Raw genomic sequence first — 17,807 nt, 5'->3', positions numbered from 1 at the left:
ACGGAGTTTAAAAGAAACTAACTGGGAGTTAAATGAGGTGGAGGTAAAGTCTAAAGGATCATTCTGGACATGTAAAAAGATAACTGTTCTTAGTCCCAGAGCTGATGCTGAAGTCAACGAGATGTACTCTAAGAGAAGGTACAAAGGTAATTTTTCTAAGTCCATGGCCAAACGTGAAGAAAATTCTACATAATTCTTTAAAAACACAATTTTTTTAAAGAGTATATTTTTAGCAACTTAAGAAAATGGAGTCTGGTTCACCCTGTCTAATTTCAAATGATGCATAATTTCTAGTACAGAATGGTCTCCAATATAGAATAAAGGTACACGTATCAGATGTTGAACAACTCTGTGTTGACTGATTAAATGAAATGACACCACCTACTCTAATTCTTTCTTGGGTTTGCTTTACAGAACGATGTTGCAAGACGACATTTTCAATTTCGGCAGCCACTCCCAAAATTAAATGTGTCAAACTCATTAATTACAAACAAGGGGGAAAAGAAAATCAGGAAACACAAACCAATTTGCATACTCTGTGTATACCAAAAAGGAGTTTTTAAATTGTCAGAAAACACAGAATGCTGACAGGTTAGCCCGTGCATAATGACCCAGGAGTAGTTAACAATGTAGATGGTGGTCAGGTTATCCTGAACAGTGATAATTCAGGATGTTCTCTTGAAGTGCTTAAATGCAAAGATACATGGACCAACACTGCCTTCACTTATCCCCCAGTTTAGTTTGACATTTTAACATAAGACAAACCAGACAGGCTTCCTCTTTACATAGGCCTTGAACACACCTATATGCAATGAAGAAAAGCTGTTTTAGACAAAATCAGGGGCAGTGTAACTCAGGGAAAACAGCATGAGCTCTGACGTTAGTCAGACCCGGATTCAAATTAAGACATCGGGCAAATTACTTAATCTGTCTCCTTGGGCCTCATTTTCTTTGACTGTAAATAAATAAGTAAAGAGCTAAAATGAACCAACCACACAGAGTTCATGGGTTAACTTATATAAGAGCCAAATAATGCAAATATATGGTTAAAAACTCAGTAAACGGTAGCTCTCTGTTTCAATAAATAGGTTATATTATAGCAAATTTGCTATTGCCACGCAGACTGGCCACAGAAACTAATGAGTTGTTTACTTACAAAAAACAACCTTTCCACTGGGGACAAGCCACAGCAGAGGACTTCTGAACGGTAACATTATATACCCCTTTCACAAAAATCTCCTTTGTAAAAATATTTTCAACTCCTAGGAATGACAAAAAGCCAAGTCGACATACTCCATAAAACAGAAATCCGTCCCAGAGTCACGGCATGCCAAGACAAAGGCAACCTGCCGCCTGCCAAGCTTCACTGGGTGGCTCTTGCACCCACTGCCCTGGGAGCTGCCCTCTGGTGATTCCCTACTAGTGGTCACCACCGCCACCTAGTGGCCATAATCTTTAACTAGAGGTCACTTCACCAACCCGCTGTGCCCTACACTCTGGGGGTCAAGACATACCAAGAGGGGTCCTGCAGAAGGATCTTGGGGAGAGTAGCTTCCAGGGTAGTCATCATCCTCCTCCTCTTGTATCTGCTGAAAAGTTCGCTTCAGAGACTTCTTCTCCTCTGTTGCTAGACGAAAGAAAAAAGTGACAAATCTGGGTCACAAAAGCCTGCATAGGTAAGAGTCAAATGCTATGTACAATGGGTCACATGTGAAAAAGGGCAGAAGGGGTGTCTATTTCCAAGATGGCTTAACATTAACCTTTATGCCTGGTCTTTTAAATTGGTGGTAGTTCCCTACATTACTGAAAAGTCAAAATGGCCTTAGTCTGTCATCTCAGATTCACTCACTTGAAAAACACTCCTGAAAACAAGCATCTAAAACTTGTTAGCAAACTAACATATTTGATTTAAAAAACCTCATTATCTTAAAAAAAAAAGTTAACAGAAGTAAAGTGGTAAGAAACCCATCAGATAATAAAGCAAGCCGATGTGTGCAAGAGTTTGTAGAGAATGTACTACATATAAAATGAGATACTTTATGCTTTCAAGGATAATTTCAGAAAATCAAAAGTAGAGAGAAAAAGTAGAGAGAGTAGAAATAAAATTGTGTCAAAAACTCTAAACACAAATATCCTTTAAACTATCCTTTTAAAAGCAAAACAAACCTAATTTTACCTTAAAAATAACCATTACTAGAAATATGATTGACACTACTAAGACAAATGACTTAAGTTACCAGTTTAAAATTAACCACTTTTGAGGCTAACAGGTTACATTTTTTATTATTTGTATCATATGCTTTTAAATTGTTATGACATGTGTTAATTCCAAAATCATTCCTTTTGCATCAAATTGGACAATACAAAATACATGCCAAACCACCATGGGACATAAATCTAAGTGATAAATTCAGGTTTGGAAAGTCAAGAAACTATCGGACACCTAACGTGTGCCAGGCATTGCAATCGTTTCTTTACATTTAATCCTCAACAATTCTAAGATGTAATATCTCTATTTTTCAAGTGAGAAAATGAAGACCCAGAGAGGTTAAATAACTCAACTAAAGGTATGGCTTCAAAATCTGTGCCCTATCCACTGCAGTCGAATTACTTAGCGACACACAACTACCCTCTCATCTGTCAAATGAGGGGTTACCATGCACCTGCCTCAGAACTCTGTGAGTCATACACAGAATAACGTACACTTCTTGCTTAATTAAACACTTTCTTCTGGAATCAAGGATGTAGTTCCTGTTTCCTACCTTATACATTAACTGACCAAACTATGTTTGACGTGAAAGCAAAGTCAATATCATGTTTCATCTTTTCTTAATGTTGTTTGTCTATTCTACTGAAAAAAAAGAAACAGCAGCATTTGCAGTAGAGGCAGTCCTCACTTTGCATGATTCTATTATGCACGGATTTATTACCACTGTGTAAACGACACCAGTCCCCCCAATAACATGGTTCAAATTTCAGATACCATGGTGTGTGAATCCAGAGTAACTGCACAAACAACAAACTCCAGGGCTAACTTCAGCCCACAGACCACTATGTAAATAACACAAGTGCATCATGATCGCTGATCACATTACTTCTTTCAAGGTCAGTGATGGGTCACTGCACATTTGTTATTCAGTTCACACAGACGGCAAAGTGTTTAGTTCTGTTGTCTCCCAGTGATAAAATCCACGTGACGTTTTATAAAAATGACTAATCAAAACAGGGAACCGACTGAGAAAGATGAAAGCGCAGCAAAGAAACTAAAATTAATGCTGGAAGAGACATGTGAATGGAACATAAATGGAGTTGTAGAAGAAACAGCTGGCTGTAGGAAGGCTGGTGCTGTCATACCCTTCTAGAGACCAGATTCACAGCAAGAGGAATTTAGTGAAGGCCAACATAGCAACAAAAATGAAGAAAGGGGCTGTGATGAAAAGGATGACAATGTCTTAGAGTGATGCTGACAAAAAACTTCATATTAAAGGAACTCTCAGAGATATTTCATGACACTGAAAGCACAAGGGATGAAATGCTGGAAGCTGATCCAAATTTAGGAAGAAGTATGACAATACACTAAGACAGAAAAGATGCTTCTTCCATATCATCAATTATCTAAGAAAGCAACCTTTGTTCAACCCACTCTTGATAAGTTTGTTACAAAGAAATAAAACACTTTAATTCTCAATGTTTCTAATTTTTCATGCCATAGCACAATAAATAAATACTAGTTTTAGAATCTTCTTTGTTTCTCTATACATTTGTAATCAACAGTGAGCTTTCAATTTTTTGACAAAAAAATTTTAAAAGTCATAGAACAATCATGATTTTTCCCATTGATTTATTAAGATCACTTTGCATGGTTTCAGCTTGCATGGTCATTTTTTACAGTTTTGCACTACTATGCAAAGCAAGGACTGCTATATTTCTAAAACAGAAAATCTGTTAGGATATAATTTGCATGTGAAATATCTAACAGTACTTAGCACACAGCAGCTGCCTAATTTATCTATAGTGTGTGGTATGGCCCCCCCAGACATTTAGCCACTACAGCATCAAAGTGGCTGTGTGGAGGAGTGGCCACTAGAATGTAACTCCAAGGGCAAAAAAAAAAACTTATGTTCTGTTCACCTCCGAGCACCTGCTCAATAAATAAATAAATAGATGTTAAATACACAAAAGAAGGTAGAAAAACTTATAAATTTTGAATTCTTCAGTTTTCAAACTCTCATACAGAAATTATTACATATAAAAACCACACATCACCAAATATCCTAGGACACTCAGAATCACGAAAGTTGGCACTGGAAGGCCTTAGATAGACCTGTTTCTGTTTTCCCCACCTATGTTTTTTCACGAGCATATCAAGGTCCACAGGCTGCGGTTTGTCCAGAGTCTGAGAGCTCGTGAGTCTAAGTCTGGATCCTACAGTCAAAGTCGTCTGCCTCCTAATCTGGAGTTTTTACCACTTCATGCTGCCACTGACTCATTAAAAATTGAAATCAAACTGATGAAAACAGTCTCAGGGCCATTTCCGTCCTCTGCCATGCTGATGCAAGAGGGTATAGCAGGAGGTAACTATATCATTCTACTTTTCCAGTTCTCGCTTATCTCCACTTGGAGGACCTACTAGAAATGAATTATTCATCATTCCCCCTTCGGGTTCCTTCTTTGCTGAGCTGTCTATTTCCACTATGAACACTTTCACTGGCCCCATCTTCCAACCACAAAGCCTGAGACCCCCGGAATCTCTCTTGAAGTCCCCACTTCTAGCAGATGCCACACCTCTGAGGGATTCTTACATATCTCCTCTTCCTACTCCTTCCCACAGCCTCTTACCAGCAATCTGTCTTTTATCATGTCTCGTCCCGACCACTGTTCCAACCAATCCTCGCCTCCAGTCACTCCTTTTCCAACTCAGACTACACTCTTATGAAATTAATCTCTCTAAAGCTGAGCTCTCACCCCGTCACACCTCTATTTGAAAACCTGGAATGGCCACCTAAGTTCAAAGCCTACTTGTGGTAATGGTAACATCATCTCGAGCACTCCCTCCTCTCAGTCAGCATCATCTCCCTCTAACTCCCACAGCACTGGGGCCTCTCTTTGAAAGTGCTTGGCCCTTGCTACTTTGTATGGCCATTGGCGGACACAGGCCTTACCTCTCTGATAGAAACACTGAATTTCTTATTCCTTTACATTCCTATAATACCTAGACAAGCGTCAACAGACCTGTTTGAAACCTCTTGAAGGCAGAGGAAGCATAGAGCTTGAAGAGTGCTAGAGCCATGCCAGAAACGACTATCAATGCTTCCCTTTACACAAATGGGACAGCGTGCTCTAGCAACTCTCCCCTGACTCACTAGTACCAAGTTAGCAGTGTTCTCAGTGTAGTCAGACAGCCATTAAAAATAGCCTAGGAAATCTGTCAGTCCATTCCTACGCCTAAGATAAGGCACCTTCCACTCTCAAGTTGGCTTCTGATCACAGTATCTACACTCCCTTTTTCACTCACTCAACCACTCTGTTTACAGGCAGGGCAAACACTATGGGTGGCCAAAACCAGCCTGTCCTCATATTGTGCACCTTCTATTCTACCCTCCAATCTGTCCCTGGGTCTCCAGGGGGCTTGTACTCAGCTAACCTTCAAGTCCCTCTGGTACCTAAGAGTTTATGGTATGCCTCTTGGAGACCTGATTGTGGTAGATTCCAGACATTATGGCAAACTGTGAAACTAATTTTAAGGCAAAAACCTAGACTGAAGGATCGCAAATAACATTACAAAATGCAGCCGTCTACCCATAAAGCTGGATCTTCTAAAGGATCCACTTGAAATTTTCTGTGATTAAAAAAAAAATCCCACAGATTTTTATTATTTTTAGAATGAAAAAAGAATCAGGAAATATTGTTGGCAACAGCTCCCTCATTCTTTGCTCCTCCCTGCAAAATAAGGGGAAATTTTTAAAAAAGCATATTAAACTTTACTTGTAGAGAGAAAAAGGTCTGCAGCAAGCAAAGGGCTAACACCCAAGGCACAGCTCTGACCGTACTACCCGTATCACTCACTGAACTGAGCGGCCAGGTCTGGACTTGAACCTGGGAAGCTGGGCCTAGAGCTCCTGCTCTTAACCCTTGTGATTTTGCCTGGCACAAAATCTGGGGGACTGAAAATACTAACCAATCTCCCCCACTTTTGCTACTAGTTCATATCCAGAAATTTAGAATATCAGATATTAGAACAGGGCAGGGGGAATAAAAATCATATCACATTAATAACATCTTACCTACATTATCTCAAGTAATCCTCACAACAACCCTATGAGGTATTACTATTAATAGCCATATTGTACAACGAGGAACCTGAGGCTCAGAGGGGTCAAATGCCATGCCCAAGGTCACACAGCTTCGAAGTGGCAGAGCTGGGATTAATACACTGGTAGTCTCATTTCAAATCCTTGCTCTGAATAGCTAAACTAACTATATTAAGGTCCAGGAAAGCTGGGTGACCTGTTCATGAATCCACACCTTAATTCAAGTCTACTGAATCCATGTGGTTTCAAGGAAAAAGTATGGTGCGAAGAACACAGGCTTTAAAGTCATATAGAAGTGGGTCTGAATTCTCTACTTACCAATTACATCTATTTGGACAAAATTACTATACCCTTTTGAGCCTTAGTATTCTCATCTGAAATATGAAAATAATACCAAATTCAGAGAGTAGTCATAAGGGTTTAAAATAAATGAACACGAAAAGCAGCCAGCAGAGTGGCTGGTGTCTAACAGTGCTCAATAAATGCTTTTCCCTTTGTATCTACAGTTCCTTTCTAAATCCCGCAACTATAGGATACCGCGTGATTCACATGTGACTCAAGTAAATAACGAAGTTCCATTCAGTCAAGCAGCAGCCTGAGTATTCCCTAGAACAGAGAGACAACTCTAGAACACCTGGGGAGACAGGTATATAAACTCTAGAAACCTCGAGTTCTAAAACAAAATTCCTAAACTCACACATTTTCCAATGCTAGAAGATCTGTCAAAGTTTCAAAGCAAAAATGTTATTTCAAAGTTAAACTCTAAAAAGTTGTCTGAAGACAAAGAATTACCCATGAATCAAAGCTGAAATCTGAAAGGACTATTTAAATTTGGAAATAAACGTCTGAAGAACTCATCAGTATTTTGAAAGGACTGTGGTAAAATATTCTGATAACTCAGGTCCAAAGACGACAATGCGAAGACAGAGTGAGTGAGTTGGGACTATACACACATTGTAACCTTTTGAGATGTGTCGTCTTTACAGAACAGAGAAAGAAATTATCCCTGGACCAGCATTACCCTCCACATAGAGGAATACCGGCTCTACTGTTGTTAATGTCTAGACGCTCAAAAAAAAAAACCCAGAAACTCAAGGGAGCTATTTTCAAATCTACCACTGCCACAAATTCCCCAATTTGTCTGACTGCTCCCTGAGTGCAGAACCATTTCTCACTCCTCTCGTTCTTTCCTGTAGCATCAAGCATAGCAGTTACTCAAAGTACATATCTGGCAAATGCTTGGTGAATTGAAATTCAACACTTAGCTTTAAACATCATCTTCCAGAGCTCTCCTATTTGCCTTAAAGGTATTTTAAAAAATCAGCACTGTTTACCAACGAACTCTAAGACTGAGCAGAGAAAAGAATGCTGGATACTTCCCCAACGCTCTGCAGAACATCTCCACAGGACACAGTACAAACACTATCAGAATCCAAAACAGAACACCTTGCTTTCCAGAAGCTACCACCAGAGTGATCCCAAAATTGTTTTCTACAACTCCAAGTAAAACAAAAATGACCTGCAGCCTGTAAACACTTATGTCATTCTTAGAAAGCCTCTAATCTTTCGTTTCACAGGAAAGTGAAATGCATATAAACTCAGCCCTGGAAGAGATCATGAAAGGTAAACAATAAAGGCTTACTGAATGAATGATATTATCATATGCTAATCATGGCTAAGTTCTACGGCAGAGACATGTACAAAGTACCAGAGGAACACAGAGGGAATGGCTACACATGCCCAGACAAGATAGAGAAGGTGTCAGAATGAGAACAGCATTCTTGAAGAGGTCACCACACAGTAAAAGGGACAGAAGGACGTTTCAGGCAGAGGCAACAGCAGATACAAAGGAAGTGGTGCCAACTGAGCATCCAGAGGGGAAACTGCTGGTAATTTAGAACGGTCCAAGAATATGGTGTACATGAGGGAATGGCAACATCTGGAAAAGCAAACTAGTTCAGATTATAAAGGGTCCTAAATACTATGTTAGTACTTGGACTTGATGCTCTAGGCAATGAGTGTGTGTGCAGTCAGAGCAGATCTGTAGCTTAGAAACATGTCATGCCAACTAGAATCAAACTGCAGCTAACCAGAACCCAAAGAACCAAATAACGTTTGATCTTACTCCTCTTTAAAGAAAAAAAATAACATAAGCTCTTAAGAAAGAAGTGGTAAAATTCACACACATACCTGTCCACACTTCCTGAGGATATCCTGGGTTCAGTAAAGACCAAAATCAATTTTAGACGGCAAGCTGATAACCATCAAAAGTATGTTCCAAAGTCACATCAGTATTTAATGAAACCAAGTTCTAAAAGGGCTAAGGTACTATTCAAGATCCTACAGCAGTTAGTGCAGGGCTAGGACAAAATCTTAGTCCTGAGTACTGCCTAGTTTCCCCCAACTCTAGACAACTTTGTTGTTCCTCTCCCTTGTGCAAAGAAAGTCTCTGAAAGGCAGGAGAGAGCCAAGGAGAATACAGAGCAAAATTCAGGGTGTGAGATGATGAATAGCATGAACACTAGAACCAGGCTTACACGCTTCGAGCACTACATAAATTCTCACCATCATTTATGATCATCTCTCTCTGAAGAATCATATAATCGCTGGTGGTTCACAGCAACCCCCACTGCAGCTTTTCATATTTGATTCGAAAGTAGGCAAAGACCAAGAGCTGTAAACATGTGGTGATGTTTCTACCTTTGGGGGGAGGGCTCTTGGAGTCCTCCATAGACAGCTTCAGCTGCTGTATGAACTCGCCGCCATACACACTTCTTTCTTGCCAGATGTTCAGCAATCTTTCTAAAGGTTTTTTACAGCCTTCATCTGCCTCTCTGCCCAGAAAAGACGAAAAGATATGTATAAGCTTAAGATTTTTTGTTTTTGATTATGACAGATCTGCTTAAAAAAAAAAATCAACAACTGACTAAATGATTTACATATTTAAAAACAGAAGGAAGAGTAAGGTACATTTTGTGATAAATGGTTACCCAAAACTTGACCAGAAACTGCATTCTTCCTGTGGTGCACAGGGATGAGAGAGGAATTATGTTACAGAAGTAATCTGTGCCTTTTATCCCCTTTGAGAGATGGGGCAAAAAGGGCAAAAAGCCAATGGTTGATTTTTACAGACAGAGAATTATCAAAAATCGATCCTATTAATTGTGACAGATTGCTTTTTAAGAAGACGTTAACTGAAATCTAGTGCCAAACATTCTGCTGGAAATTAAAGGGGGGCCAAAACTTTTAAGGATAGAAAAAAATTTTCTAAAAAACCCACAAATGTTTAAAATGGGGAATAAATTCACTACAACTCATCAATGCTAACACACCAAGACCTCTACAAGTATAAATACAATTGTCCATGCATATATGCCAAGACTGATCTCAACTTTACATTAACTACTTCTTTTTTTTGGTGAGGAAGATTGCCCCTGAGCTAATAACTGTGCCAGTCTTCCTATTTTGTACGTGGGACGCCACCACAGCATGGCCTGATGAGCACTGTGTAGGTCTGTGCCCAGGATCTGAAACCGCAAACCCTGGGCCACTGAAGTGGAGCAAACTTAACCACTAAGCCACCGGGTCAGCCCCACACTTCATGATTTTTTAATTCTGGACGAGGTTTGTATTCCAGGTGCACACAAAAGTGTCTAACAGATAATCTTAGAACACAGTGAGTATAAGACTGTCCTCTGTAATTTATTTCTGAAAGAAGCTAGTTTTTTTCCTGACATATTATAATCCTGAAACAACATTTTTCAATGAGCTGACTATAACTAGCACTTGATGTGAACCAGCTGCTTGCCATAAAATGGCAGACAGCAAGTGGAAGAGTGGGGGGAGACTTTCTGAAAGGAAAACGAATTCCCCATCCTCCACTGTGTTACGATGAACCGTTCTGGTTTGGAAAGCTGTCCGGATGTCAATGATCTTACACTGAGTGACTTCAAACAGGAAGGGATACCCTGACATCTCAGTATCTAAGTCAATATCTTTAATGGGAACTTCAAGAAGAAACCACACCAAATGCACCGAGATGGGAATTTCACCTCCCCTCAGCCCTGACAGCACTTTTCTAAAACTTATGTTAACATTCAAGGTGAAGTGAGGTTTCAACCTAATCCAGTCATATTGTATTACTTATGAATTATTGGCGACAAGTTTCACTGAATTGGGGTCCAAGTACTAAATCAGGGTACATACAAATTATTTTTTCTTAAACCTTTTTTCTTTTAGTCAAAGGTGAGAGAGAGGAAAAAAAGGTAAAAACATTTCCACTAGTAGTTTATAAAACTTGAAGATATGACCTAATTATTTGATATTTGAGATCAAACACTTATTCCACCTTCAAAATATATCTAGAAACAAATTACTTCTCACCTCTTCTGCTAACAACCTGGTCCAAGCCACTATCATCTCTTGCCTGATTACTACAACAGCCTCATTATCGGTCTCCCTGCTTCCACCCTTGTCCTCCTACAATCTATTCTAAGCTTTAAAAACATAATTCTAACTAGTGTGTTAAGGCAGATGACGTCACTCTTTTGCTCAAAACTTTCACGGTTTTCTCATTCTCCCTCAGAATACAGTGAAAGTTCTTATAAAGCCTATGATGCCCTTCTCAACCCAGCCCATTATTCCGAGGCCTTATCTCCTACTTCCTGACCTCCTCCCTCCCCTACAACTACCCTGGCCCTCCCGCCTCAGGGCCTTTGCACTTAAAGCTCACTTGGCCTGGAACCACGTTTCCCCAGGTGGTGGCATGGCTCGTTCTCTCTCCTCCTTCAGGTGTATACTTACCTTACATAGCACCTTTTCAGTGAGTCCTTCCCTAATCTCCCTATTTAAAATTACACTCCCTAGCCCTATTTAACTTTTCTCCACACAACTTATCTTGTGATATGCTATACACTTTACTTGTTGTTTACACTCCTTGCATTTGAATGTAACTTTCTCAGGGGCAGGGATCTGTCTTTTTCTCCCACTGCTAGCCACCCTAGAACAAGCACAACAAATATCTGTCTGATCGCAATCTTTTTTGAAAAACTTTAGATAGGTTTCAGTAGCCCAAAAAATTAGTTAACTTTCAGCAATCATCTTTAAATCAAGGTCATTCATGTCAGACATCAACTAAGCACTCATGGCTCATTCAATGAGGTTTATGAATTACTGCACTTGGAATATGAATAAGGCATACGTCCTGACCTCTAGGCCTTGACCCAGGAGCCCTGCAACCTTTCCGTACCCTACCTGGGGCTTCACATTCTACCAACACTAACCCTACGTATTTTCTATGCAGAACCTGCTCCTTCTCAGGCATGAGCTTTTGCTCATGGTATCTCCTCTCCTTTGAATGGAACATCCAATAGAACAAGGTGAAGAGGGAGAAGCTGTGAGTAACTCAGGTGGCTTAAGTATATGGGGAAGGTGTGGAAATAGCAGAAGAATCTGACGATGGACTGGAATTAGATTATAGAGGGCCCCAAATGCTATATTAAGCATGTGGCCTTTATCCTAAAGGCAATGGAAGTCCCTGATGTGATCAAATGTATGGCTTAGAAAAATAAAGTCATTATAACCAAATCACAACTAATCAGAACTTAATTAACTGGCTGGTACTTCTAACATATAATCTGTTCTCTGCAAATTCTCTGATCACTTAAAAAGAGAAGCTAATCATGACAACAAATGCTTATCAAGGATTTAGTTAAAAGAGAGGGGAGGGGCACAAGACCCACCTACCCACCCACCATTGACAATTCCTGGGGATATTGGCACTCAGTTAAGACTAAGACTGATTTTGAGTACAGCTTCAGCCACATTACTATACAGTAGAAACTGATGCTCAAACCTGTTGTAACCAAAGGACATTTTCAAAAGGCTTTCACCACTAAAGGCTAAAGCCAAAACGGGGCTCTAGTTTAATCAGTGAATGTAATGAACCAGGATTCCTTGAGCACTATAGTAAATCAAGGTTTTGCCAGATAAGTTTCAAAGTTACAGAGACAACACTCAAAAAATCTTTTTACTGATGACGTTTTGCCATAAGTAGCTCCAATGAATTAGAAGTCATTTTAGCACCTGGAATCGGATACAACTAAAGCAATACAGTTGTTTTACAACAGAAGGAGCTATATTTTCAGGTTGCACTAACTCCATTCTAAATTGAGAAACTGTTAGTGAAAAAACAAAAAAATCTTTGCTGCTAATCAATGAATAAACTGCAAGATGATAAATAACTACATACATAACTTATTACGTTGAACACAACTTAGTATGTATTTTAACTGCTTAATTATAAATTCAATCACTGCAAAACTGATGTAAAAAGTGAAAAGTGTGTATTATACACACACGAAATTGCTGCTTGAAGTGTCAGCTGGATACCTGAGGCCTTGCCCAGCCAGGTTGGGGGCCTTTTCTTCCTCTGTAGTTCTAACGGCACTTCCTTGGTACAGCCACTATAATTTGTGTGTTTCTGTTTTATCCCTTGCACTGTAGGCCTATGGTAGACTTACTAAAGGCAGGAATTCTTTTTAAGTATCCCCAGCACTTCCAACAGCACCTCATGCAAAGCTGGAGCAGAAATGTTCTCTGCAATTGTGCAGAAGAGTTAACACAGCAAGCAGGAGACTGCTACCCTTAGAAAGGCCTGCTCACAAGGCTGGCCCTTGGCTGGCATCTGGGGTGTTCCGCAATTTCCTAACTGATAAGGGTGGCTTACTGTGCCTAAACTGTTTGTGCAAACAACATGGTTTATGCTGGACACCTGCTTTCTTCCTAGGAGTCCGGAACTTTGGCAGAGAGTGCCTGTAGCCAACCCCAATAAAAACCCTGGGCAACTGAGTCTCTAATGAGCTTCCTAGGTAGGCAACACTTCACACGTGCTGTCACAATTCAATGCTGGAGGAGTTCAGTGTGTCTTGTGTGACTCCACCGTGAGGACTCTTGGAAGCTTATGTCTGGTCTCCTGTGGACTCCATTTCATGCGCCTTCTCCCTCTGCTGATTTTGCTTTGTATTCTTTTGTTGTTAATAAATTATAGCCACGAGCAGATCTAAACACTGAGTTCTGTAAGTTCTCCTACCATGTCACCAAACCTGAAAGTGGTCTTGGGGACCTATGACACAATAGTAAACAAATAAGCATATGGTGATAACTCCAAATTTATGTCTCCAGAAATTAATTTCCTACTAAGACTATTTCATCCACCTGCCTATCTAGAATCGCCCCTTGGGATATCTACCAGCCATCTCAAACTAACATGGCCAAAAGAAAACTCTTAGTTTCCTCTACCATATCTTTCCCCCAATCTCCATTCAGTAAACAGCACCAACAGCCACGCACTTACTCCTATCAAAAACCTATCTTTGATTTCTCTTTCCCTTCACTACTAGCTCCCATAAATCCTATCAGTTTTACTTGGTGGGGGGGCGGTTGGGGGGAACTCCATCCACAAAATAAATATCCAGCAACCAGAAACTATTGTTATCTTCTGTTTCTGAGTCCTAGCTGATGTCATCTCTAGCCTATACTAAAGCAAAACCATCCCAATTCCTGTCCCTGCCCCTCCCTTGGCCTTTATAATTCATTCTCCACAGCAAGCCAGAGGGATCCTTCAACAATGTATTGGAATATATCATTCCCCTGCTTAAAACCCTTCACTGACCTCCCATCAGAACGAAATCCTAACTCTCTCACAGCTTACGAGGCATACATGACTGGCACCTGCCTAGCTCTCCGATCTCATCTGGATGCCACTTTTCACTTTGCTCACACTGTGTTCTAACTATACCAGCCTTCATCCTGATCCTCTTAACATGCCAAGATTATTTCTCCCTTAGGTTCCTCTTAATAGCTGTTCCTATTTCGCATGATTCCCTCGAATGTCATTTCCTTAGAGAAGCCTGCCTCCACCACACTAGAAGAGGTCCCACTCCAGAACGTCATTCTATTTTATTATGTCCACATTATCACTCTCTGGAAGTATCTTGTTCATTGATTTGTCCTTGCCTGCCTTGTTCGCTGCTGCCCTCCTAGTGTCTGGATCAGTACTTGGCACACAGTATGCACTCAAATGAAAAATGAAGTGCACAACTATCTCCAAACTGAGAAGAAAACAAGAAGGCATTTGGGTGGGAAATAACTTCAGAGTCTCGTTATTTACACTGCTCTTCAAATTAAATCTACCCTATGAGCCTGGCAGCTTTCTCTCACTTGAGAGGTTGGTTGGTTTGTTTTCAGGGCGGTTTGAGGGAGGAGGTAGGATTACCTATCATAATGATATACCTAACCAATTTTGTCAATATTCATGCGTCAACTATCTTTGTTCATCAACTGGCCAGGAAAAACCTTACAGAGAGCACTTCTTACTATTGATAAGGTATTGACAAGGTGTGTCAGGATTGAAGTGGAATGGCTGGACTCACTGTTCTAATAATGTGGGGGGCGGGAGGGAGTTGGAACCATGGGAATCCTGAATATAATACCCAAACAGGAGCTTAAAAGAACTAGAATGCAAAAAAAAAAAAAAGGAATTAGGGCTATTTTTTAATTAAGAAGAACCAGGTATGTTTTCCCCATAATGTCATAAAATTTGCCAAGACGTTTTCACAGTGCCTCCTAGACAGGTTACCAAGTAGAAAAGAAATTCTGAATCTTGGGATTGCCCATCCCTCTTCTCCCACCTCTTTCTACTTGCCCTTTTCTGGTTTGGGGGTAGCTAACGATTATTGTTCAATTTTTAAATAAAAATGTTAAGTTTACTATCCCTACAGGAAATGATTTTAGTCAATTTCCTATACCCTGAATTAATTAACTCAATCAACAAATATTTACTGAACCCCTACTCTGTGCCAGGGCGGATCAAAATGTTGCCCAGCTCCTGGGACACTATGCACCATCAAGGCTACATAAATGGTACTGCCTAAAGCTACATAACCTAACAGCTCTGTGCCACTTTATGAGATGCCTGGGATACAGCAAAGAATAAAAAAGAAATGGTCCTTCCCTTCGCAGAGTTTATAATTTAGTATATGCCCACGAATGAGCAGACTGTGGATCAGGCACTGTACTAGGTACTTTCGAACACACTGTTCTACTGTAGCCTCACAACAACTCTAATGAGAGAGGTGGTGTCACCCCTTTTAACCAAGTAGGAAACCTGGGCTCAAAAAGCTAAGTAACACATGCAAGGCCATTCAGACAGTGCTAGAGGCAGAGCCGCAGCCAAAGCCTACGGAACTTTGAACTAAATCTCCTCCAAATAAGAAAGCGCCTGTTTCCAATTTCAGAGAGCTACTCTAGCACTCTCTTCCCAGCTCCCTCTCTGTTATGAGGATTCAGTATTTATTCAAGCTCATCACACATTCTGCTTCTTCAGTGTTCACGTTCACCAAAGAGAAAGAGCCACCTCTGAATGTAGCTGACACACAGAAATCTTTTTTCCCTCTATAGAAAGCTAGATATCACTTCTTTCTTTTGGATTTCTTAATTTATTCCTTCAAACTTTTCAAATCTTTCATGGAATGCCAGACTTATTTTCACATCAAAGGTCTTTCACTTACACTTTGGACCCTAGAATAATTTTTGTTTAACCCACTCGTCTCGTTTTCTCCCTTCCCAATTTCCTTTTGCAAAAATGTTATTTTTATACGTTTACTAGGTAATATTATAGTGAAAAATAGTTTTTCTTTGCTCCTCCTGGGCAACAAGTTTGTGTCTACAGAAAAGCAGTTTGTTTTTAAATGTATAAAAATGACTGATAAACCTTTTAATCAAACGTACACTTTCTGTGCTGCGAGCTGTGTGGGTGCTCTATGTTCCAGGCTTTCTTGTCACAAAACACAGTGGTGGCAGAAACGTAACAGGAGATAGCCAGGGCAAATACCTACTTTCCACACTAATAATTATCGTCTTTACAGTTACAGTAATGACTACTATTTTTAGTAAATTAGACATCTAGACATTCAGAAGGAAGTAAGTAAAAACGAAGGCAAAAACGGCTAATTTCTTGCTATTATGGTTTTGTTACTTGTACTGTTTAGCTTTGTTTTTTGACCATAAGCTAAGGAGGCAACTCAGCCAAACCAAGGAAAATGTCATACTCAAGAAATGAAATCAATAAATGAATACATCTAGGGGAAAAGATGCACTTCAAGTGCTAGACTGAATCTCTTCACTGCATCCAAGTGTTACCTGTCTAGATAGTTCTTAAGGGCCCAGCAAAACTTAAAGCCATAATTTGCAACACTCTAAAGCATATCTCTGTAAAGTACAAAGCTGTCAATTTACACAGGCTATCATAGAAAAGGAAAGAACAAAGAGAAGGAAAAGGTAATGCATTTAAAAAGAAAACAAAACAGACAACATACCTGGCAACATGAGAAAAAGCATCCACAAGGACAGATTCAAATTCTCTAGTAAATTCAGGTCCTTTCCTTTTACTGTTTTGGATGACATCATTTGCTAAATACAGAAAAGTAAGCTTTCTATTTGATTTGGCTGGAAAAAAAGAAAAGATAATTTAGCTTACACCAAGGAAATTCTCAGTTCGCAATTCTTTTGCCCTAAGCTATTTCTAAAGAATATTGAGACAAGCATTATCTTGAGGTCAAGGCTGCTATATGTTTGAAGAAACAACTTAAGGAACTCCTGGATGTCTCTAAGAAAACAAGTGTGAGAATACAATTTTGAAAAAAGTAATAAGAATGGGCCATCTTCATTTTTGTGTTATTTGAACCAGGGTAATTGATAGTAAAAATGAAGATAATAAAAAAACTTCCTAATGGATAAGCAGACAATACTCTCCAGAAAACATGTTAAAACCAAGGTTTCCATTTATTCTATTGCAAAGATGAACATTTCTAACTCACTGTTAATTATCGCATACTGCAGAATGAAAGACTAAGTTAGGTATCAATTTTAAAATAGATTCTTGTAATTTACGCTCCTAGACTGAGAATTTTTCTTTGGACATTCCAATAACCCTAATCAGTCAATGATACCGACTCTATAATCCAGAGGAATCTCTAGACACTCCAATGGATATTTATCTCAAATACAAATATACATTAATGCTGCATTATTATTGAAAATTTATACACATCTGAAATCTGGATATGCAAAATTACGGCTCCCACAAAAACCATAATTCTTCTCTCTTACACATACTAAACGTAGGATTTCCTATTGCTCTATATGGTATCATATATTAAACCATAAAAACCTCACGCATATGCCTGAGTTACAGTTGCCTAGGGGAACATTACTGAATTTCCTGGCTTCTATGCACATAACTTCTCAACTGCAAAGTTACATCACTACCATTTTTGGTCCCAGTTTTCTTTTAAAAGAAATAAATAAGAACACAATCAGTTCAAAACGCTGAAGTTTTCTCCAATGCTAAAGTACCTGAAAAACTCGAGCAAGCCCTATGTCAACCTTTACACACCTGAATAACTAGTCCTTACTCCAATTGTCTTGGAAACCATT

At 39.5% G+C, this 17,807-nt stretch overlaps 1 protein-coding gene across 6 annotated transcripts in view; it reads right to left on the bottom strand.

Annotated features, from left to right (window-relative positions):
- Positions 1-17,807, bottom strand: part of RPRD1B (regulation of nuclear pre-mRNA domain containing 1B) — an 86,143-nt gene that overhangs the window by 63,584 nt on the left and 4,752 nt on the right. For 5 of the 6 annotated variants that reach the window (XR_011531083.1, XR_011531082.1, XM_008517428.2 and 2 more), the window contains exons 2-4: positions 16,688-16,817; positions 9,012-9,145; positions 1,515-1,627 (exon numbers count right to left, since the gene is read on the bottom strand). Coding sequence is in view for 4 of the 6 variants with exons in the window: in XM_008517428.2 (XP_008515650.1) it covers positions 1,515-1,627; positions 9,012-9,145; positions 16,688-16,817 (377 nt within the window). In the remaining 2 variants the exon portion in view is untranslated. The remainder of the gene's footprint in view (positions 1-1,514; positions 1,628-9,011; positions 9,146-16,687; positions 16,818-17,807) is intronic. The other variant, XM_008517432.2, reaches the window with a different exon arrangement.

The sequence above is a fragment of the Equus przewalskii genome, chromosome 21, assembly GCF_037783145.1.
Source record: "Equus przewalskii isolate Varuska chromosome 21, EquPr2, whole genome shotgun sequence".
NCBI lineage: Eukaryota > Metazoa > Chordata > Mammalia > Perissodactyla > Equidae > Equus > Equus przewalskii.
The sequence above is the reverse complement of the archived record's forward strand: the minus strand, read 5'-3'. Positions and strand labels throughout refer to the sequence as shown.